Consider the following 21,419-nt stretch of genomic DNA (forward strand, 5'->3'; position numbering starts at 1 on the left):
AACGGAAGCTAGAGTCGCAGGCGAAGAGGAAACTGAAAAAGAGTCCTTGAAGTCCTCGATAGAGTCTTCGTGAAATCAATCGCGACACGCGCCATCCGCCCTCGAACGAAAAGGAAGATTTTGCCGTAGCAAAATAATGTGAACATCTTCACGTATGCCCCCACGGGCTTTCACTCTCCCTGCATCATTGCCAACATCTCCGACATATTTCTTTCGTACTCTAAGCCCCATTGACATGTTGCAAGGAACTACGGCGTGTCCTAACATCGAGGCCAGGGGCAGTGACGCGGGTAGGTGACAAGCTTCCCGGCCACCAAGTGACCAGCCATGGTAGAGCATACTTTGGGTCAATACAAGTAGACTATACTGCATTCTCTAGCCGTGGATGGGTATGCGATCATCGGGATATCCTAATAGTTGTGCGTTAGGCGGTATTGCTGTTGTCGCCCTGTGTCTGCCCCGAATGCCAAGATCGATTGCACCTTACGCACTCAGGCCCTTGCCGTGGTGTAGAAATAATTATATTCCGCATGTTGTCATTGACCGGCCATTATCGTGTACTACGAGGCGCCTTTGCATCAAGCTCGCTGGCGGCACTTCATACGGTGACAATGAATATTGAGTAATGTCGTTGATTTATGTCTCTTTGCAAATGGGTCTCATCGAGCAAGTCCGTAATCAGCCAAAAATGCAAGTTCTGCCAACTCGCAAAGCTCTCTAAGGACGTCCGCAGCTGCAGCGTCTATGACCGTGCCTGTGACTTCTGCCTCCCCTAAACCTGTAGCATTGCAAAAGTCTACAACAAAAGGTTTATGATCACGAGAGACTTATGACTACCTCAATTTGCTATAGACATATCTCGCGCACGAAGTGGTATTTATAAGGCTTCCGAATTCGTGGTCGTAACTCCTAGGGTTTGGGCTATTCTGATGGCATTGCCCAAGATCGCTTCGATGTCCAAGGGCCGCCTCCGCTGCACATCAGCAGACATACTTGGCTCATAGCCCATTGACGAAGACCGATCGGTGATCTGTTTCAGGCGCTCCTCAGCCGTAGCGTGAGTCACTACCATGTAACCCGATTCTTGTGCAATATCCACGACTTGGTGCATTACTCGCTGCACGTATGTCACTGCGAAGGAAGATGAGTTAAGGAATCTTGCATCATCGAGTCGGGTCAATGCGCAGATCGGATTACATGGTGCATTGATCAGTAATTTTGACCATCGCCTAGGCTGAGTGTCGAAATGTAATGTTGCTGAGGCTCCTCCTTCGGATATGAGATCGCAGAGCCTCCCGGCTGCTGATAGTGCTAAATCTGTCCTGTCATCTTGATTCTGAAACGTGCATGGCCCTACTTCCGAATGCTGAGAAGCGCTCATGATTACCCTTGCTGGTAAGACCTGTACTGCGTGTAGGTTGACGACGCAAGAAAGAACGACATATGATGGGTAGGTAGAAGCGTACTCGTGCTCGATCCATATGCCATTCTGGAGGAGTGCGATTCAGGTGAACCCCGATCTGACAACCGGATGAAGCAGTGCAGCCGTGCATGGCGAAGTGCTAGGAGATGCTTTGGTGGTGACTAAAATAAAGCCTAAGTCAAGATTTTTCACATCTTCGGTGCGCTGAACGGCCTCCGGCCGAAGTCGGATATGTTGCCCCAAAAGATCGGAATCCAAGTTGAAACCGTGACGTCTTGCAACAGTAAAATTCGACCGACATACTGCAGTCACATCACAACCAGCTGTTCGAGGATGTGTAGATAGCACGTGCCGACTGCGCCAGCCCCAAATATGAGGATCCTGAGCTTATGGGAGCCCGGCATGTTTGCCAAAGGCGGATAATAGTCCTCCTACGGTGTGCTGTTCACGATCGCCGATATCGTAGATGTCGAGAGAGACGTGCTGTTCTGTGGAAGCTGCATTGGTGTTCCGTTTATGAACACTTAAGATATGTATATCTCACCTGAAGTATTATTTTGCGCTCAAGACCGAGCTTGCAGACTCACCTGCGGCCCATCGCCCTTTAGACCCAGCCCGCAGCACACGATACTAGTTAGATTTGAACAGCTCGAATCCCGCTGGTTTCATTTAACCCATCGTTCTGCGGCCATTCCCACTTGAACGTCCATTCGATTCTCCGCTGTCGCGAGCATATGCGCCGAGAGCTTCTCCCCCGTGAACCTGAGCTTCATCGCGAGAGTTCTGAATTCGAGCGATACTCTAGCCAGAGTGACATTGCTTGCGTCGGGAAACTGCGGCCCAGCCCTCTTCTCAATATGGGCCTCGATGGCTTCCGGAAGTCCAGAGCTGGCAATTGGCGAGTTAGTTGGTGCTGTATGGTTCATTTCTACCGTTATCGTACCCTCGATTGCCTTGACCGGTCCCTTCTACATCCGGAAAATCCCACTCGCCAGGGATGCTTTCTTCCTGATGCTGATGACGCTCCTTCTGCTGCCACGAAAGGTTGTATCTATGGCGGGGACTGGTCATGATCTTTGGACTGTGCATCATATACGTCAGCTGTGTGGTGGGATACTACTGATGAACTCATTCGCGCGCTCCAAATGTTGAACATGCCCAAGCGAAATCACAGAAAGACGAGGGACTCCCTTCCTTCCCAGCCATTCCTCCAACCACGATCCGAGTCCATCAAGGTATCACGACCACCGGGAATTTTCACAAGAAGGGCCAGCAGTGTACAAAGAGATGAATGGCTGGAGGAGAAGGCATGGAACGGTGATCGAAGCAAGATACGACTATATCATTCAACCAAGCTGGATTTGCTCTTTGGAGTACCGGCATCGAAAGAGGAAGGCAAAATGACAAGAAAGGGCAGTAGAAAGTACCACCGAAGATGGAAATCCTGCAAATTCGAATCTCAAAGACTTCGGTGCTCGACACATATATGAGACTTTGTTTCCGACCCTTAGCGATCTCGGTACACGAAGATCATGGCATGCTCTGGTGAACCTTTGCACGACAGGTTTCGTCTGCCGTGAAGCAGCTTTGGATACTTGGGCGTTTTCCTGTCCTCTAGCGAATCGCTGATTACAATCGCCGGAAGCAGAGACTTGACCCATGCCACAGCGACCTCGATCCCAAGGGCAAGGAACAAAAGCTGTTCTCCTTCAAGACGAACGCGAAAGACAGTGGTGCGGTCCTTGTAGTCGTTTGCAAGGCCTACATTGGCGACTTGGAGAGTGTATGAGCGGAAGTGCTCGCAGTGAGCCTTGAAAGGAGGAAGTGGGCTTCCTCGCACCTCGGCTTCGATTTGACTCCAATGTCGATTTAAGGCCGGTATACTAGAAATGTAAGCTCTTGTTTGCAGAGAAGCCGTCCTGTTACGCTGATGCTAGTGTAATACGGAGGAGGAGTGTCAGGCTGGATAACTTTTTCGTATGGTGGTAACTCCATGTTCAAGGAAGCTGTGTGTGTAGAAACGCCGCATGCACTTACAAGCGCCACATTGGCCGTCCAGGGCATGAATATCAGCGCATTTGTTGCTTTGCCGGTCCACGTCTCCTCTTGCTCCGCACACTGCATACGAACGGATGATCTGTGGGATCACCTTCCGCCTCTTGCGCCTATCACAAGCCAGGCAGGCTCTGCACCTGGCTCGGATGTACTAGTCAAGGTACGAAACATGTGAATGTGCTCTGTACCCAGGCAACTTCGTCACTTCATTGCCGACTCGCTTTCGTACTCGAATCGCGTCTATTGCTCTACCTCGTTTTACCTAGTATTTACTGCAAGGTGCTCAACGGTGGGCAAAGCGGAAGGTCTTGCCAGCATACGTGCAGTTCTAATTGCCGTATCGCAAAATGCCCTCAATGTCCATCAAAGGGTTGTACTTTGCGACTCGCTCTCCTCGAGCACGAGCGCCAGACTTCAAATATCCAGTCCTCATGCCAACAGTCAAATCAGCAATGGAGTCATCCGTGGTCTCGCCTCAGCGATGCGACACGAAGACTGACCAACCTGCAGAGTACGCTTCTTTGCCTCCGTACAAAGCTGTTATTTAAGGTCAGTCAAGTTAGATCAGCTGATACTCACGTAGCTATAGCTTCTGTAAAAAAAAAAAAAAAAATCGTGCTTGGCGTTCTACCGCATCCTCGGTACCATCTTTTTGCTGACGGTCATTCTGTAATGGATAGTAACCGTCAGCACGCTGGGTCGTGTGTATACGGGCGAGACTTCAAAGCGCTATGTCTTAAGGATGTGGAGGAGAAGGAAGAGGAGGCTCGATGCAAGTCGAAAGAGCGACAGATTAGTGAGCAGAGTGTTCCATGTTGCACGGCTAAGGATTAACAGCAAATGACAGTCTTCTTCTTTCCGATTATAATATGTTGCGCTTTACAGCCCCCCTCCATCGAAGCTCAAGATCAAAGCTTCCCAAGATACTAAGATGAGCCCGGTCCACCCGGCCGCAGACTCACACTACAACACCCAACACGCTGCCTTTCATCAATACCCACTTTTAATTGTTATCGATAAATTTGTCTTGGCTTAATTGATCGGTACGGCATCTGCGGCAGCGCTAATGATTGAGGATTCGATTACTAGCGGCTTTTGCATCCATCATCGGTAGTTGATGAGTTTCAACATGACTTGGCGAATACTTATTAATTATCACATGTGTCGACTGCTCTTCCCACCGGTATATCGGATCAGTCATCCTATTGTGCCATGGAACAACCTGCAGCAGCTCATATACGTGAGCCGATTCACGCTTCGACAGGCCTTGAGATGCAGCAGATAGGCCCAACCACACGGCCGCGAAGAATATCTGAAAAGAAGCAGTCAAACTGGTGGCAGCGGCACGTTGCTCAAGATGTTCCTTTCGAGCAATGTAGAGACCACTATGGTTCGTCGGCAGACGTTTTACCTTCCTGTGCCCTGCTAGCTGGCTGTGGAAACGCTGACAATCTGAGCTGCAGCGCTGGAGCGGACATACCTGGCATGGCTAAGGACGTCTACCAAGTTTGCTCATTTGGGTGTGCTCGTCACTCAGCTTTTTCGACTGCCACGTGATCTCTTCCCTTCCAGTCCACTTGTATCGGAGTTTTATCGACTTGGCAAGCGGTTAGGGCTGGTCTCCAATTCGATTGCCTTGTTTGTGATTATGGTGGGAGGCTTTCGATGCTGGAAGCAGCAGCACTACATCGTCAACGGGCATGTGCGCAGTTCTGGATGGGAAATCTGGATCATCGTGCTCGCCACACTAAGTGTAAGCCCACACTATCGTCACTGTCCCCAATCTTCACCAATCAAAGAGGCTCAAGTGTTTTCCTCCGATTGACCAATGATACGATTAGTACATTCTCGTGATAATCGTGCTCACCGTTGGAGACGCTGGTAGCGGCAAGCTTTATTAGTCCACTGGTCTGCATCGAAACGAGGAACCATCTTTCGAGATCAATCATCGACATTTTGGATTTCCATCACGCTTGCTATCACTGGCGAATATCTGTTCTTGCCCCGCACCAACTCCGAGATCACAGCAGCCCACCGAGAGGCTGACTGTCAGATGATATGACGAAACGCCACCATAAGATCAGCGCCATGACGGGAGTCTGGCTCCTCTCCATCGTGTCTACCGTCGTTGCGGCTGCTTCGGGAAGAATTGTGGCCGGCGTGATACCTCACAATAATGAGAAGCTGATCACATTGCTCGTCTCTTCTGTTCCCTGGCAATAGGCGTGCCCCTGGCGATGTGTGTCATCACCCTCTACCTCCTTCGCCCGGCGACCAATAGTCTTCTCAGGGTGACTGTACACGATTGGCGTGGCTGATCAATGAATTCTTCCTCCTCTAAGTGAATGTTCGTCTTTACACAGTGACAGGTCGATCTAATGAAACAAAAAGTTGTGATACCTTACGTGATACTAAGACGCTGTACTCTAGATCAGATCCAATCTTCCGTCTTCCGGTATAATACATAATTACACGATCCTGACATGCCTGATTAGAACGTGGGGACATAAGTAGACGTATATGGTATGCTTGGATTAAAAGCAACCTGATCCGGTATTCTGGATTCGGTTGGGGAGGCTATTTTGCGCTCCATTCAGTAACGGGAACACTTCCAGTCTCTGGGATTTGTGTTACTACTAGGTTGCAGCAATCATGGGCGCCTTGGAGGGGGCTCTGAAGCGTCGGTACTGCCACCTACTCCCGCAGTGACTTCCCAATTCGGTCCAACGTACGCACAATGCTGGGATGTATAAATGATCTTGCCGTGGACGAGTCTTATCCATTCGCTTTTGTACCCTGAGTAAGGTCCGATGAAAGCTCGGGGTCGATGTTGTATACCGCCCGGGTTCCCTAGCTGATTGGTGTCACAGTGTAGGACACGACTCCGTCATGCGAGTGGACACTATCATAATTTAGTGACGAATCACAAGTACGTTCAGGGCCAGCCTGACTTAAGCCTGCCGACGTTGTTCTAGCGCTCGGACAGGCTGAAGGAAGCATCAGATGCTTTGCCAGTCAACGCTGACTAGAATTCTGCAGACGTGGAAGCATACGAGTTGTGAATGGTCGTTTTGACACTAAATTGGGTTCTTGAGTTCAGCGGTGTGGGGGAGTGCTATACACAGTGTCTGATATCGATGCCCGCGCCAGAGTCAAGGTGCCGTCTGCTTGTACACAGTTCGTAATTGAGTTGCTTCCAGAGACATCCTACACAGGTCCGAACAGTCCAACGACGTTGGCAACTTTATCAGCATTGCTCAAAGCGGACACATCGGTGGCGACGAGCTCCAGTTCCTGCTGAGCTAGAACGTGCACGTCGCTAAATGTCGTGGTGGGCTGTAAGATAGGTCTTGTTGATATCCATGATGGAGCTCCTGGTGGAGTTCGAGGTAGAAATGAGACGTGTAGGTGGTGTCTGGATCAGCAGCGGGCCAGTGTACTGCAATGGTACGAGTACATCGCCAGATTGCTGAGGATATATTTGTGATTGATTAGACTTACGTTCTTAGCTCAAAGCTTGCGATATTAGGCCTGACTTTAGGCAAGAGACTTGAATATCGCCAAAGGCCGTTGTCGAGGTAAGGAAACGGGAGCGATGGAGAATCATGAATGAGGTCGTTGAGGTGAGAAGATAGGAGCCAAAGAGAAGGAAGGATACGGAGCAGTACCTAGACTCAGATGTGTGACCAAGGCGAAGCGTCGGCATGGATCCAAGAGCGAGGCCGGGTGTCCGTAAAGGATGGACCAGAGAAATGCGGTCGGGCTAAGAACAGCGTCAGAAGTGGAAGCCGCACCGCGAGAAGCTTTGCGTGATATGGCTGTGTTCAACGTGAGCTGAGATGTGCGTGACTAGACTGACTGTACGATGAAAGGCCTAGACGAGTAAGAGCAATTTTGCCGTGGAGTCAAGCAGACCGTGTTATATGCGAAGGCTAGGTGCAGTCATAACGTGTTGACTTGGGAATGCTGCCTGATGTAGTCGAAATTCAAGCCTGTACGTTATGGCGCCGATAGAGTAGCGAAGAGACTGTATGGGCGACGAAGACGCAATGCCACTAGCCTCGGTCCAGCATGTAGGTACCGCGTAGCAGACGTGAACAGCTGAACAGAAAGATTGTGGAGAGGCAAATCACGTGGTTTCTGGGCGGTTATTCAGTCCGCACGGGCTGGTGTAGGACATTGAGGGTGCTAACGAAGAGTGCACTGGATTATCTGTTGTTGAATATAACGAGATCAGCGTGGCCCTAAGGTGCCGAGGAAATTGCACTGTCGTTCAGAAGCTAGTGTCTAGACGATCATCGCAGAGTGCCTACTACAACGAAGCGTACGCCTGCTTGCATCGCACACCCAGTGCCTAACGCTCATTATGCAGATCACCCTTAGCTGTCGGCCCCCGATGGCCAAGATGTATCGATTGTCGCACCCGTGGCATGCTTTGATTGGACGGCTTTGCCTGTCTGCGTTCGCTGCTGTTGTCTCACCTCAGATACAGTGACCTTCGTTCAATCCTCGGGTGGCGTGTATCATTCATCGGCTTCACCCCCTTTCATCCCTTCTGCTACAGCTCGCCGCGAGAAGAAGTTTGGCCCTGCTTCCTCTTATCCCAACACGAATCCTCTAACCAGCTCACTCGCGCCCCTCACCACCATCGAGGAAAAAGTCATCTGATCGCAGACGGCATCTCCGAGCGACACAGGTATACGTCCTTCATCGCCTCTTCCTAGAAAAGCCCACTGACCTATCACCTAGGCTTGCGACTTGTGCTGGGAGAAGGAGAGGGCGTATGACGAAGGTCGATCATGCGCTAACTGCGACGAGGACGACCTTACTTGTCACTACTCTGCTATCAAGTCTACTCACCACATATCTCACATCGTTGCCACCTTTCGCCACCTCGATAAACATACTGCTAAGTTGCACATGCACATGCAGCTGGCTAATAACTACCTCCCCTAATTCGATGAGTTAGCTGCACGGTTAGGCGCCGTCGAGTGGAACAAACTATGAGCAAACCACACTGACTAGCTCGTGCGCGGTCTATACCATGCCTCTGGTGTGCACAACCTTGCCAAGCTGTAGCCTTATGTCAATCACCTCCTCTGCTCCGCCCACTGACTTGTCGATCCTGCCTATGTGCTCTCGTCTGAGGCCAAGGATGTCCGCATGTCCCCTAGCCCTTACACTAAGTACACCATGCTCCCTGGCGACTTCCTCACACGCCAATCGTTCCTAGTAGACGCCTTCCTAGCCGCACATTCCATGTTTGACCTGGGACCACCCTGCTCCTCTTCCGAACATATTACTCGGCTACGTCAGCTTTTCCGAAGCTATGTTGAAGATATCCATTCGGTCCATCCCTTCGTCGATCGCAATAACGCCCTTCGCTCATTGGACCAGCTCATTTGCGGAAGCTGGCAGCCACCTATGAGTTGTCCAGAGGAGGCAATTGATCCTATGCATCGACCCGTCGAGAGGCCACAAGTAGAATGCATGAGTCTTGCAAGAGGGTGGAGACAATACGACATTGTCGGGGCTCCAACCTTCACACTTAGTGACCGCCCGCTAACCCTCATTCTTCTTAGCGTGTCTTGTTCGACGTCCAGGCTAGTTTGTGGCCAGCATTGAGCAGATCTTACGAGACCTCGAGTTTCGTTACGTCGGCGGCAGACTTCCGAATGTTGCGGAAGACACGGTTATCTCCATTTTTGTCTCTACTGCCGCCACTATTGAAACCCATCGTGATCTGAAGGCGTGGAAACGTTTAAGCTGGTACAGCGACGGTTCAGGTCATGTTGTTTTAGCAAAGGACACTGGGGTTCACGTAGACGTCAGAGCGACAAGGCTGGCGGTCGCTTTCAAGGGCACCGCTTAGATGGCTGGCCCAGAACGTTCGCTAATCGTGCCGGAGGCTATCATTCCTTTACTAGTCGCATCGGTTCTAATCTGGCGATAGAGCGATTGGACTCGACAAGAAGTGGTCTCGAGACTACTGTCCTAAGGAAGAAACATTTTGCAATGGCCGGCCTGCTCGATGCATCGCTGCAAGGGACTGCATTCTACGTGACTTTCTCTAGGCGCTTCCTTGATCACTTCAGGACTTCGCGATGTGCAATCGATTGTATCTCTTCCACAAGTGTCGCCTCCACAGGGTTATCTTCTTGAGAAGTGTAAAAACTGCTTCCAACCCGAGACGAAGTCTACAGCCTAGTCAGCCACGTTTTTACAGACTAAACCAAAGCACACGCACTTACCTCGTAATTCACCATTGTCGTCGAGGTTCGAGCCGGTCACATACTCAAGAAAGCCCGCTTGGGAAACCACGACGATCTCCGCTTCTGGCTGGTCCCGTAACCATCGCCGCAGCCGGCGCGCCCATTCCTGCAAACTTTCTGGGTCTGTTCCATATTTGCCTTTTTTGCTGGTCCAATCCTCCGCCACCATTCTGGTGTCGACAAGCTCCCCAAACTCGTGGGTGATGGCGGCTGGAGCACTGCCAATGTCGCAAGGCAGGTCCGTAATTTCTTGTGCATCTGGTAGCAAGAAAACCCGGCGGCTATCTGTCTTTGGGAGCACGTTTTCGAAGCAGTACTGCGCAGTTTGGATCGCGCATCGCATTGGACTCGCATAACCCAAGTCAATGTTGTAGTAGACGGGAAATCGTGGTTGAAGTCGTGGAAGCGGGTAATGCCCAATGGTGTGAGCGATGGGTCATGAATCAGTCGGCCTTCAGCCAGCGGCTTAACGTTGTGCTGGCCTTGGCCGTGTCATACGAAATAAATCCGTCGCGGAGGCATTCGGTAGATATTCAGATGTGGAGGAAAGCGAGCCAGTTAAAAGCAGTGGTCGAGGGTAGCACGTGAGTGCATCCACGTTTCTCGGACCCCTAAGACGGCGCTGCCTTATATAGCGATGTCCACGTCTTCCGAATTCGTCAGCGAACCATTACATCTTTTTTTGCCCCCGTTTTTGTTTGGTGCTCGGTCTCAAACAGCCGCCCAGTGGGAAGTTCGGAAAGAACATTGCGAACGTGCGGCGATCGCGCAGCACGAGCGCTCCGCTAAACAAGCTTCGTCCGGACTAGTTTCAGCGTAGCCGCGTCTCCCCTTGGCATTTTCGGTTGCGGAGCGAGTTGACCAGCGACTAGAAGGCATTTTGAACGCTGTGAAGAATGATGTCGTGTCATCCCTCTCTTCACAATGCTCGACGCAAACTCAACAGCCTTTGGTCAGAAGTTCCTAGCCGAAGCCAGCCGACAGGCTTGCTCTACTGCGTCTCGGCCATTTCAGTGCGAATCAGCTCGAACGAGTCGGCCTTCCTCTCTGCATTGCTTCCTAAGAATCCGACAACAGCATGCAATTCCACCATGCACGAAGGAACTTGTAGCGGCCATCACGCACCCGCAGGTGTCACACGCTCTGCACAATACAAGCCATGCGCCGGCGAGTGGTTGCCGATATGAAGTTCCGCCAAGAAAATTGCCGCGCAAGTCTAGATCTAAGAAGGGCACTCGTGCACCTGAAGGTGCTGGATGTGCTTGAAAGCTCACAATCTGAACAGCTGGCACGACTCGCTCTCATGTCACGGTGCAAACTACGTCCTGTGCTAAGACCGAATCCAACTGCGCATCACAAAACGGAGGTGAACCACCCGAACTGGAACTGCCGCAGCAGGATGACGATAACGACACAAGTTCGGAGAATTGGTCGAGTGACGAGGATGAGCCAGCTTTGATAGCGAGGACGATGCCATTTATGCTCTCGTGAGAGTGGCATCGCATCCGCTAGATTCAGCCTACGAAGCGAAGATGGCATTTCGCGATGCTCAATATTATACTGCGCTGTCATCAGAGGATGAAAGTACGCCAAAACGCGAGGGGAACGAGATGGCAACAGCATGTATTGTGGAAATTGTGAATCTTGAAGATCGAGTGAAGCATCGGCGTTTGAAAATTCTGATCTACCTTCATTCTTCCTATCCTCCCATAGAGCTTGCATGCCGACCTCGGAACTGCGATGACCGGTACTCAGCTGCTTGACTTTGTTGATCAAATCTACGCTTTACCTTCGGAACCATTTGAAAACGAATATATCTTCGACATGGAACGCTCGCGTGATATGAGCCTCGATCGATAACGTCCGCAGCGGATCAAAGATGGTGTAAGAGATTCCAGCAATGAGCGCAGCGAAGAGCGAAATGGCGATACGAGCGTGATTGACGATCCAGTCCTTGACTACTATTTCCGATTAGTATAGCTTTCTGGTTCACGATATCGATGTCATTGCATGCGCTCCTCGGAGATGATTGTATTGAAACCAAGCCAGTCATAGAAGGCGATTGGAGGATAGTGGGGACTATGATTTGAACTAAAACAGCGGAACGCAATGCTGTATTGTTGAGCGAAAATCCGTACGCAGGACGCTGCTACCATGACGGCCACATCTACCCCTAGTCGCACTATATCTCGCACGTAAATGCCAGGATTTTCGCACCCGGTTGGCGGCAAGATGGAATGGTGGGGGTACGGTGGATAGGCACCGTCTGAGCCGGGAATCCCAACTGCGATGATATATGGTGCCGCTGATTCGAAATCGCCAATCGCAACGTACTTGCATTTCGAGGAAAGCGGGGTACATTTCTTGCCCTCGTGCCTTTGAGAGCATATGAGGGTAATTGTGAAGTCGCCGAGCTACTCTACCCATCTATCAAGGGGATAAAGCCGACATCAAAATAGTAGGATTTCCAATTCTACTCCTTCTCGACGATGGGAGCCTTAAGCGCGTCTGACACCGGTACTCGGTGCCAGCTATTGGCCAGATTGCCCCGAAAATTGTAGTAGGCGGTGAAATTCTCGGGCTGAGTATTGTATCCATCGTCAGTGGCTTTGACACATACGTTGCCCGACAACATTCGAGTGGGGATTGCCAAGTTCCACTGTCGCCAACTCCACGAACGGTGGCCTTTCTGCTCTGCGTCCTCGATATTTGCTTGCTGCCAGGTCTTGCCATTGTCTGGACTAACGTCCACGCGTACGACGCGGCGCCCGGCACCAGAGAATGCATAACCTCGTAAAACAACAGACTCCTCCTCAAGACCATAGACGCGGGCTAGGGCGCTGCTTTCCAGACGGTTTGCGGTTACCTTTCGGATGCTCGTGATAGCCGACTGCACAGGTGTTTCCTGGATCGCGACAGCGCTAGACCAGTCCGGAGTGCTTCCTTCATTAGGACCAAAACATTTGTAATCACGCTGCTGCCATTGCGAGGTTGACTCGTCTTCCGAAAGGACGATTTTGCTTAGCCACTTCACGCTCCGGGCAGCAACGGTCCCCGGGATCAACGCTCTAAGAGGAAATCCATGGTCTCTCGGCAATGTTTGACCGTTCATAGCATAGACGATAAGGGCGTCCCCGAATTGATCGGCGATTTTTTCAATGGGGACTGATGCGCCGTACGCTTCCGCACCCATAAACTGGACATGTTTCACATCGTCGGGCAAGTCCGTCACATCAAGACCAGCATCCTGAAGAACGTCGAGCATTTTGACACCAGTCCATTCTGCGTTACTGATAGCGCCTACACCCCACTGGATGCCATTGGTAGGCCTAGAGCCTTTTGTCATGTGAGACCGTCGGTTACCAGAGCATTGCATAGTTGCTGTGATGGTGTGTGCTTTGAACTTTGAACGCAGATCCTCTACCGAATATTCCACTTCTTCGCCGTTAGGCAGTTCAACCGTGAGCTTGAACGTCTTCTCATCTAGCTTGGGGACCCAAAGATGGTGGCGCTTGTAAAATCGAGCGATGGGTGTGATGAATGTCTCGAGATCAGCAGTCGGCGTTTCTGCGTTGAAAGGGCGGTCGCTGTGGACGATGAGCTCGGGGTCTCGTGTTGGATCGAGTTTGAACGGGTCTTCGACCTGGCCTGCAGGCGCTCGGCCATCGACCAGGTCACGAGGATCAATGAGGCCGATAAAGTACTGTTCCAGGATGTCGTAAACATCTTGTTTCTGGTGGATGGTGAAGATGTTCCAGTATGGCTCGATGCTGCCTCCGACAGCGCGCATGATTACGTCGCCTCCAGGGTGGTTCGGAATCCAGTCCGTGATGTCGTAAACCCGATTCCCTCGATAAACCCAGTAGTTGTCGGCCTTACGATTGTGCTCTTGAATCTCGTGAAGCCGGATGAGCTTGTGGTCGCTATTTGACTCTTCTGCGAACGTCAAGCTTGTGGTTGCCAGGATTGCGCCAGCGAATGCAAGAGCGCCGGCAACAATGGCTGCCGAGATGCCACTTGATCGCGGCTGCGTCTTACTATGCCCATTGACGCGGTCTTTGCTATGCTGCGAGCCTTCGGTCCAGCTGGTGGAGAATGGTGCGCATCGGATGGGCTGGCTCGTGAAGACCACCGAACTCGGGGCCCGAGTAACTGCTGGACGTCCATGGCAAGGGAGGTAAACAGGATGTGGGCGCCTCAGCAAGACGCGAAGCAAGTGCTGCGGATACGTCTTGGACATATTGAGATCCTATCTGGATTGTGTGAGGGGCAAAGGACAAACTTGTCATGCAACGCAGGCGATGGCTGGCCGGGTTAGCGGAACGCTCTGTCTACCATGATTCGATTATTTCGATGCCACCACTTTTGACCCGCCGATGACCATCATTTTTGCCACCAAGTCGAGGGCGCTCCCCTGCCTACTCCGCACCAATGTACTGCAATACCGACGGTCTCACGTTGGGGTGCTCTTCCATTGCGCTAATGACCGGGTAGCTCACGTTGCGCGAATCCCATCCTTAGCCATCACATTCGCCTTGCAGCAGTGTCTTAGCCATCACATTCGCCTTGCAGCAGTGTTTTAGCCATCACATTCGCCTTGCAGCAGTGTTTCTTGTCTTGAAGATCCTTCTTCTCCATATCTTGAGAGCACAATGAGATTGGATTGGCTGTATAGCGGTATTGATGTCTCTATAAGCTGAACTGCGGTCGTATTAATTAGCCCCAGTCAAATGCCTTCAAGTCCTCTAGCCGCTTCTCCCATTCCTGTCTATCGGTGCTCTGACAATAGAAGCTGGCCCCGTCTGTGTTAGCATTGAAACTAGAAAGTCCCCAAATCTACTAATCGCAGTGGTGCATATTGAGTATTAAGCATACTTAAGAGATGTTCTGATTCCTGCGAATTGAAATCGATTTTCCTGGCAGCTTTCCGATAGACAATTAGGCCGATCCAGAATTTGTCGACTTAGCGTTAGGAAGCTTAGGTCTGTACGAACACTTCCTACCCTAACGCGTTTGTCGTAATGTGTCGATCTAATAGAGCTTACTAAGATACTATAATGCAGCGTAGCCTTGTCCTGTTACAACATGCATTTATGCCCATGTGCTGTGTTTTGAGCTGGATCGCCGAATTGCGCAATGGCCTTCTCCGAGTATGCCACCTCTGCGAGTGATCAAGACCGAAGGCCGAGTGCAAATCATTCAGAGCCAGCTTCGACTCGATGAACGTCCATTGGCACGTATTCGGCGCAGAGGATAGATGTCGTTCGTATCGTACGGCCATGGCAGTTTTGAGCTCAATATGGAGGTAAGATTCAAGAGCCTTCTGAATGAGCACGGACTCTTCTCCTTCTCATCAACCCTCTCCCTTCCGCAGTGGCACCGCCACGCATTTATTTCGTCCAACATAGCCAAGGCAAGCACAGCGTCGAGACCCTTTCCAAAGACCGATTAATCCACGATCCATTCTTTCTCCTTCGTGTAACACGATGCCAGCAATTTCACCTCAACTTCCTCAACTACTACAACATCTCTCCAGTCTGCATGCGCGAGTCCTATGCTCTGCACTACCGAAACGACACAGCATTGTTTCGAACGTATCATCGTAAGCCTAAAGAGCAAGCAGATCCTCTTAGTCCTCGATGCGCAGGAATCGACCGACTTGCCCTAGACCGTCGGCAGTGTAGCATCCGGTATTGTGAAATAGTCTAGGAACCTTGTGGACCATAGTCTCGTGGAAGACGATTGGAGGAATAAGATGGGAAAGTCTGGGACGTATTTAAAGAGCTTGAAGGTAAGGGCGCATCGATTGCGTCAATGGTTAAGGGATCAGCTAGAGTAGAAGATCGTTGTCGTATCTCATGGGCCTATACGTTCTGTATAGCCGATGTTTCTTTCATGAACACTGCAGTATGCACCTTCGAGTCACCCATCGCAGTAACATCATCCAGTAAGGGCTCCTTCTTTCCAGAAAGCGAATTTAACCTGTGAGATCTGGAGCGAACATTCGATGGCCATAAGTTGTATAGCTGCTTCCACTTCATTTCGCCGTTCATGCTTCTCATGCATGGCTGGCAGGTCCAAAATACATATGTAGAATGCAAACACTTAAGAGTGAGTCCCATGAGGTCGTCGTAGGTGCTCGATCTTTAGGTGACGATGGGCCGAGACAACTGGCAAGACCACTTAAGACATCAAGGGAATGAGACCTGGGTAGTGGAAGGTCATGACCGTGAGCTCTATCTTTGGAAAACCCCCGAAGTTGGAATTGCATCAGCATCTACCCAAAACCAATAGAATTCACATATCCAGATGTCCCCCCTCAATCATGCCACTCCAAACCCACGTACCCAGTGACCGTATCTGTTCTAGTCCATGTGGATTGAGTTCAGTACCAATCGAGCCAAGCTTCACCACTTGAGTTCCGCCTTGCAAGCGTCCTAGCTGTAGCAGAGTCGTGATCAGTTCATCGACTCGTCTACGTGCGGGTGACTTCCCTTGTACGTACGGCCTCACCATGGACGGCATCAATACTCGCATCCATTTGCGGGTTGACGAACGAATCATCGTTTCCTCAACCAGGTGAATGACCATCCCATTAGCCGATAAATCACAATAATACTGATCATAATGCCAACCCACTGCCCCTCCAAACCGGTCGAATACCCATACTCTTGCAAAACGGCCGTGCCCGCGATCTTGCATTGGTCTTGTAAGGGGCTCGAATACAAGCAGTGGCATTCGCCCGCACCGCTGACGGGTGCGCATTCGTAGGTGCGGCTTTGGAACTCGTTCACCATCATGCCCTGGAAGACGTAGGCCTGGTAGTCGATGTAATGGAAGGCGTAGCGCCAAAAGACGTTTAACGATGGCCGGGCGACAAGGAATCCACCGACGCTCATCCACAGCCTTGAATTTCGTTGTCAGCTTGCTTGGATGCGTCGTAACACGAACATGGATCAAGGCTTACCCGTTGGCAAAGGCGATGACCGCGAGTGCAATGACGAAGTTTGGCATCAAGGACGATACCAGGACGACGAGTGACTCGGCTGCCAGCAGATCCAGAAACAACCACATCACGTAAGTGAAGAAGGCCGTGCCTGTCGGGCGGAAATTGATGAGCCAGTACGACACCACCGAGAACAACAGTGAGATCATAACTAGCGATCGAAGATTAGCAGGACCGTGGCATTAGAGGATGGGTGAGGACTTACACAAGTAGGGCAGGCCTACTATGAAATTTGCCACGAGGAAGGCCGCGGGACCATACAAGCCGTTTGCTCGCTCCTTGACGAACATGGCACGGTCCTCCAGAAAGGCCGGTACATATGCCACAGCCATGAATGACATGAAGGCAGACCCGAAAAACTGGTCAACATCAGTTTCCTAACCGCATAACGTTGGGGGTAGAGAGGCTCACAATGGCATTGATGAAAGGCTGGATATGACTCTGGTCAGTGCTAAGGCGCAACCAGACCGTACCCATCATGATCGCCAGTCCGAGATACATCACAACTCGGATCCAGTACGCAACAAGATCGCGATAGCTTTTGATGAATGCTCGGTGGAGGAGGGTCATGATCTGCCACGGCTTGGGGGACCCACCCTCTTCAGAGTCCCCAAGGCTCAGAGGTAGAGGTTTCAGAGAGGATATCATTTGTTCAAGACGCTTATGGTGCGCCGAAAGTTCCCAGGCTTGGAAGATTGTTTGCAACTGGTGTTTTCCCTCATCCTGTCCAAAGTCCTGATTGACCAAGTCGAGCACGTATTCGGCGGGGTTGGTCAGCTCCGGTATAGGGAGATTGATGTCGGAAAGGTAGGGTGGGAGGCCGAAACCTGGACCGTTGTAGCACGTTCGGCCCTGCGACAAGACAACCACCTTGGAGAAGAGCTCAAAGGTCTTGGTAGAAGGTTGGTGGATGCTCGCGATGACGATCAACTAACATCTAGAATCAGCGGCTCATGTAGTCGAAGACGACGCGTGGGATCCTCACGTTGCGCTCAATGGCAATGTCCCGAATGAATGACATGACCTCGTAGCTCGCGGTCGAATCTAGCCCGCTTGTAGGCTCATCAAGATACAGGACTCGGGGCTCGGTGACGAGCTGTGTTGCGACACTGACTCTTCTTTTCTGGCCCCCACTGATGCCTTTACGAAGCGGTGTGCCGATCAGAGTATGTCTCTGATCGACCAGTCCGAAGGCATCAATTAGCTTGGAGACGCGTGCGCGTGCTTCTGCCCTTGTAACAGTTCTTGGCAGGGCCAGTCGTGAGGCGAAATGCAACGACTCTTCCACAGTAAGTGACCCTATCAGCGTATCTTCTTGTTCGACGAAAGAACTGATCTGACGATGGGTGCCAAGGGATCGCTCGGCGCCGTTGACGAGGACTTGGCAAGAAGATGTGCCCGTTTGGCGTTGGGCAATAGTATTCAAGAGGGTGGTCTTGCCGGAGCCAGATGGGCCCATGAGGGCCATAATCTCGCCTCGACGCACAAAGCCTGATGCTTTGGAAAGGATCTCTCGCTGTCGTTTTGTTGCTCTGTCTTTGACGGTCACGGTCAGATTGTGCCATGATAGAATGCTCACGTCGTTGTTCAATGGTGGCGTCGAGCCGTCGCTGGCCAGTTGTCCTGATTCCAGTACGCGGGGATCTTCAGAGCTGAAGAATAGTAGTTCAACGTCCGAATGATACGAGGGCAGGGGTCGATGCATGGCCGTGCGATTGGCCTTCATTACTCCTAGATGATTTTAAGGGGCTAAGGGCGATAGGACAGACAGCGCGGTAGTTCGAAAGACGATAGAGCCTTGGATGGTGAAGTAGCGGTCGCCTGGAATCGTTGAGCGCAAGAGATATATAGCATGATTGTCGCCTTGAGGAATCCAATCATTTGATGCTGACGGGTCGATGCCCAAAATGGGATGTTCGGGCATGCTCCGCAGTATCGGCGTCTCTAGCTCCGAGTCCTGTCGGTCCCCGAGGGGGTTCTTCCTTCGCCGGTCTGTCTGTTCCAGGGTGGCAGGGATTAGTCTCCGATGCAGTCGCCGCTTGCACAGTCCACATGAGAGAGTTCGACACGGTTCTGCTTGTCCATATGCAGGTTCCAGGCGAGTGTGAAACAGAAGGTTCGAGGTGGTTGTAGATTAGAGTTGACGCTAATATCGCTCCGGTTCCAACCTTGCCCTGGCGTCTCCGGGATATCGGGGTCTAAGTATTACTAAGCATAACTTCGCCGAAATGCAGCGGCGTACAAGACTCATTAAGGGAGTACACAACATTGGAATTTCTCGTCACTGCACGTTCAGCCCTTCCATCATCTCCACTTACCCCTTCCGCCCATATCAATTACTGCGAGCCAAGCAGACGACATCCAAATATGTGCAAAAAAGCTACCTGTGCGCGCTGCTGTGAGTGGACCTGAAAGGCCTTACTGCTCCGTGATTCCGCGGGAAAGACCGCTAACGAGTGACGTGCTTATAGCTAAATCATCATGGTGGGGATGCGGCCAGCACATCCCGTCGATCATGGATTCCGTCCCCGAGAACGAGCGCTGCCAATGCGAGCCGAAGACTACGGTCGATGGGAAAAGCTACCCTCCTAAAGCGGAGAAGGCCGACTAGATGACGAGTAGATCATGGTAGACGTCGGGAAAACGGCTCTCACCTAGCTGTGTCATACGATCAAGCTTCTCAGCATCGAATACTGCTCGTCGGAATCGTTCGTACTACCGTGAATCAAGCGTCGTTCACCTGATTGTATCCCACTGTACATGAGCCCGCTCTTGGGATTTGGCAGTACATCGTGGTGGACCCTGCAATGTAAGAGGCACTGATGATTGAATCCGTCTTAGACTGTAAAAGAGACGCTGGCTTTATCTATATATGCCTTCGTCCATACCTTCCATGCGCCTGTCTCGTCCGCCAATGTCTGCAGTGGGGAAAAAGTCAAGCCACGAAGCAGTACCCAACATTGCATCAACATCTGCCCAAGCGTCCTCAGGTAGGGAAATCCCGATCGATACTGTAGGATGTTGGGGACTGAAAACCGCGTTGGCGAGCTTGTTGAGAGGTCGTAAAACTTCACCTGCAATGTCCCAGTGTCGGTGTATCGACTTGAGTGCCCCCGTCATCAGCGCAACTCGGTCACGACCTTGGATCATGCCATCGTGAGAGTCAGCAGAGCATGTTGAAAGCTGGACGATACAGCCAAAGACCAGACTACACGCGAACAGTGGGGAGTGCTTGCCCATAGCTAGGTTGGCAAGGTCTGCCAGATCTTTAGAAGCTAAGATGGCTTTGGCAGCGTGTTGGGCGGAAGTCGGAAATGCTTGGGTCAAGCGTGCCGCGCAAGCAATGTCGGCAGCAGTGCGCCCTGTCAACAGAAGCTCGCTTCGGGGAAAGTGCAGAAGGATTCCGGCCATGGAGATGTATGCGTGGGCTTGGAGCATGATCGGGTCCACGTTGCCAAAGCAATCGAGAGCACCTGCTTTCGCAAGTGGAAGATGAAGCTTCCAGGCAACAATCGCGTTGTCGATCAATCGGGCATCGTCTGCGCCGTTCCTAGGCCCGGCTGCAACTGCCAGCACGCGACCAAGGATTCGTATCGAGTCAATACGGTAGCAGGCGGACGAAAACGCCTCATCGCCATCTGCAAAGTACCGTCTGTCGAATTGTTCTAGCGTCCGGGCCTCGGGGGGTATCAGTCCTTCGCAATACCAACGTTCCTCGCACGGTAGCTGCGCAGTGACTTCGACCGCGTTGCACCTGAACGCCATCTGTCGATGAAGCGCGGCAAAGTAGCCGTCTAGGACGAACAGCTCCCACCACGTTCTGCGCAGGCTCTCATCAAGTAGCACGCCCTGGGCCCCGTGCTCCACGACGTAGTCGGCACGGTGAAGCCCAATCTCGAGTGCAAGATCCGAAGCTTTGGCGCAAACAGAAAGAGCCAAGCTCCGGTCTGTGCTGGCATGAAGATATATTGCGTAAAGAAGCAGACTTTGGATAAGGTGGACTGGATCGGTCTCGAGCTTCGCGATCCCAGTCATCGATGTTGCCGTGGCCTCTTTTAGGGTGTCACTTGCAAAGGCTGAAGTGTACCGGCTTCCTATGAGTTGCACCACTAGCCGCAAGTGTGAAGGATACGCATGTTTGTTGAAGCGGCTGTGCGGGAGGAGCACGGGATGGACAGGATGGAAGTGATAATAGTACAGATTGACCAGATGATCCTCATCCTGTTGTGATAACGCAAATGGTCCGCTTGACATGGAATCTGTGCCGAGCACCTCTCCTGGCGGTCTCCGGGTTGGCTGCGATGAGGCTGCCGCCAAGCCTGTCCGCACTGAAGGGATGTGCACATCCAGGCCGGTCAGAGTGTGGTCCGGGCCAATAAATCCTGTCGTCACCGATGACGGCGTTGGTGGTAGGACGAATGGCAGCGGTCGGGAATCTTGCTGCTGCGGAAGGTTTACCGGGAACTGCTGGTTGGCGTGATCGGGAGTCCGTCGGAGACCTCGTCGGGAGGGCGTGTACTTACATGCCAAGCCATGTCTGGCACATCGCGTGCAAGGAGGAGACGTTCTGTCACATTTGAGATGTTTCAACCTGCACGCCGTGCACGCCAACGCAGATGGCCCAACTGTTCTTTGCTGTTTGCTCATAGAAGCCATGTAAAAA

The 21,419-nt window shown here is 51.6% G+C and overlaps 11 protein-coding genes across 11 annotated transcripts; 3 read left to right on the plus strand and 8 right to left on the minus strand.

Moving 5' to 3' along the window:
• Positions 1-833: 833 nt before the first annotated feature.
• On the minus strand, positions 834-1,570 carry BDY17DRAFT_306133 (ketopantoate reductase PanE/ApbA C terminal-domain-containing protein). Its single transcript, XM_033734996.1, has one exon. It carries the CDS (start codon positions 1,379-1,381, stop codon positions 878-880), a length of 504 nt encoding a protein of 167 aa, XP_033585067.1. The 5' UTR covers positions 1,382-1,570; the 3' UTR covers positions 834-877.
• A 460-nt stretch (positions 1,571-2,030) lies between these two features.
• On the minus strand, positions 2,031-2,459 carry BDY17DRAFT_64424 (uncharacterized protein). Its single transcript, XM_033738577.1, has one exon. It carries the CDS (start codon positions 2,347-2,349, stop codon positions 2,089-2,091), a length of 261 nt encoding a protein of 86 aa, XP_033585068.1. The 5' UTR covers positions 2,350-2,459; the 3' UTR covers positions 2,031-2,088.
• Positions 2,460-2,990: 531 nt separating this feature from the next.
• Positions 2,991-3,218, minus strand: BDY17DRAFT_228861 (uncharacterized protein; the record flags this gene model as incomplete). The annotated part of the gene is made up of 1 exon (XM_033730182.1): positions 2,991-3,218. A coding segment is annotated over one exon (228 nt), but the record flags the coding sequence as incomplete, so codon positions are not given.
• A 1,532-nt stretch (positions 3,219-4,750) lies between these two features.
• On the plus strand, positions 4,751-5,303 carry BDY17DRAFT_258827 (uncharacterized protein; the record flags this gene model as incomplete). The annotated part of the gene is made up of 2 exons (XM_033731813.1): positions 4,751-4,868; positions 4,942-5,303. The coding sequence occupies 2 exons, from the start codon at positions 4,751-4,753 to the stop codon at positions 5,301-5,303; spliced, it is 480 nt and encodes a 159-aa protein (XP_033585070.1).
• A 4,002-nt stretch (positions 5,304-9,305) lies between these two features.
• On the minus strand, positions 9,306-10,485 carry BDY17DRAFT_306148 (uncharacterized protein). The gene is made up of 2 exons (XM_033734997.1): positions 9,730-10,485; positions 9,306-9,675 (listed from the first exon to the last, which is right to left on the minus strand). Exons 1-2 carry the CDS (start codon positions 10,091-10,093, stop codon positions 9,629-9,631), a joined length of 411 nt encoding a protein of 136 aa, XP_033585071.1. The 5' UTR covers positions 10,094-10,485; the 3' UTR covers positions 9,306-9,628.
• Positions 10,481-11,432, plus strand: BDY17DRAFT_64593 (uncharacterized protein). Its single transcript, XM_033738578.1, has 2 exons — positions 10,481-10,960; positions 11,036-11,432. Exons 1-2 carry the CDS (start codon positions 10,675-10,677, stop codon positions 11,239-11,241), a joined length of 492 nt encoding a protein of 163 aa, XP_033585072.1. The 5' UTR covers positions 10,481-10,674; the 3' UTR covers positions 11,242-11,432.
• An 830-nt stretch (positions 11,433-12,262) lies between these two features.
• On the minus strand, positions 12,263-13,654 carry BDY17DRAFT_232353 (Oxidoreductase, molybdopterin-binding domain-containing protein; the record flags this gene model as incomplete). The annotated part of the gene is made up of 1 exon (XM_033730235.1): positions 12,263-13,654. A coding segment is annotated over one exon (1,392 nt), but the record flags the coding sequence as incomplete, so codon positions are not given.
• A 1,901-nt stretch (positions 13,655-15,555) lies between these two features.
• On the minus strand, positions 15,556-15,986 carry BDY17DRAFT_306154 (uncharacterized protein). The gene has a single exon (XM_033734998.1). It carries the CDS (start codon positions 15,870-15,872, stop codon positions 15,615-15,617), a length of 258 nt encoding a protein of 85 aa, XP_033585074.1. The 5' UTR covers positions 15,873-15,986; the 3' UTR covers positions 15,556-15,614.
• Positions 15,958-18,883, minus strand: BDY17DRAFT_306155 (putative ABC transporter). The gene is made up of 6 exons (XM_033734999.1): positions 17,742-18,883; positions 17,168-17,686; positions 16,962-17,115; positions 16,718-16,907; positions 16,256-16,656; positions 15,958-16,191 (listed from the first exon to the last, which is right to left on the minus strand). The coding sequence occupies exons 1-5, from the start codon at positions 18,480-18,482 to the stop codon at positions 16,311-16,313; spliced, it is 1,950 nt and encodes a 649-aa protein (XP_033585075.1). The 5' UTR covers positions 18,483-18,883; the 3' UTR covers positions 15,958-16,191; positions 16,256-16,310.
• Positions 18,884-19,123: 240 nt separating this feature from the next.
• Positions 19,124-19,367, plus strand: BDY17DRAFT_258841 (uncharacterized protein; the record flags this gene model as incomplete). The annotated part of the gene is made up of 2 exons (XM_033731814.1): positions 19,124-19,154; positions 19,228-19,367. The coding sequence occupies 2 exons, from the start codon at positions 19,124-19,126 to the stop codon at positions 19,365-19,367; spliced, it is 171 nt and encodes a 56-aa protein (XP_033585076.1).
• Positions 19,368-19,618: 251 nt separating this feature from the next.
• On the minus strand, positions 19,619-21,412 carry BDY17DRAFT_314185 (uncharacterized protein; the record flags this gene model as incomplete). Its single annotated transcript, XM_033735789.1, has 1 exon — positions 19,619-21,412. One exon carries the CDS (start codon positions 21,410-21,412, stop codon positions 19,619-19,621), a length of 1,794 nt encoding a protein of 597 aa, XP_033585077.1.
• Between the last annotated feature and the right edge of the window lie 7 nt (positions 21,413-21,419).

Source organism: Neohortaea acidophila (genome assembly GCF_010093505.1).
Source record: "Neohortaea acidophila strain CBS 113389 unplaced genomic scaffold BDY17scaffold_15, whole genome shotgun sequence".
In the NCBI taxonomy this organism is placed as follows: domain Eukaryota; kingdom Fungi; phylum Ascomycota; class Dothideomycetes; order Mycosphaerellales; family Teratosphaeriaceae; genus Neohortaea; species Neohortaea acidophila.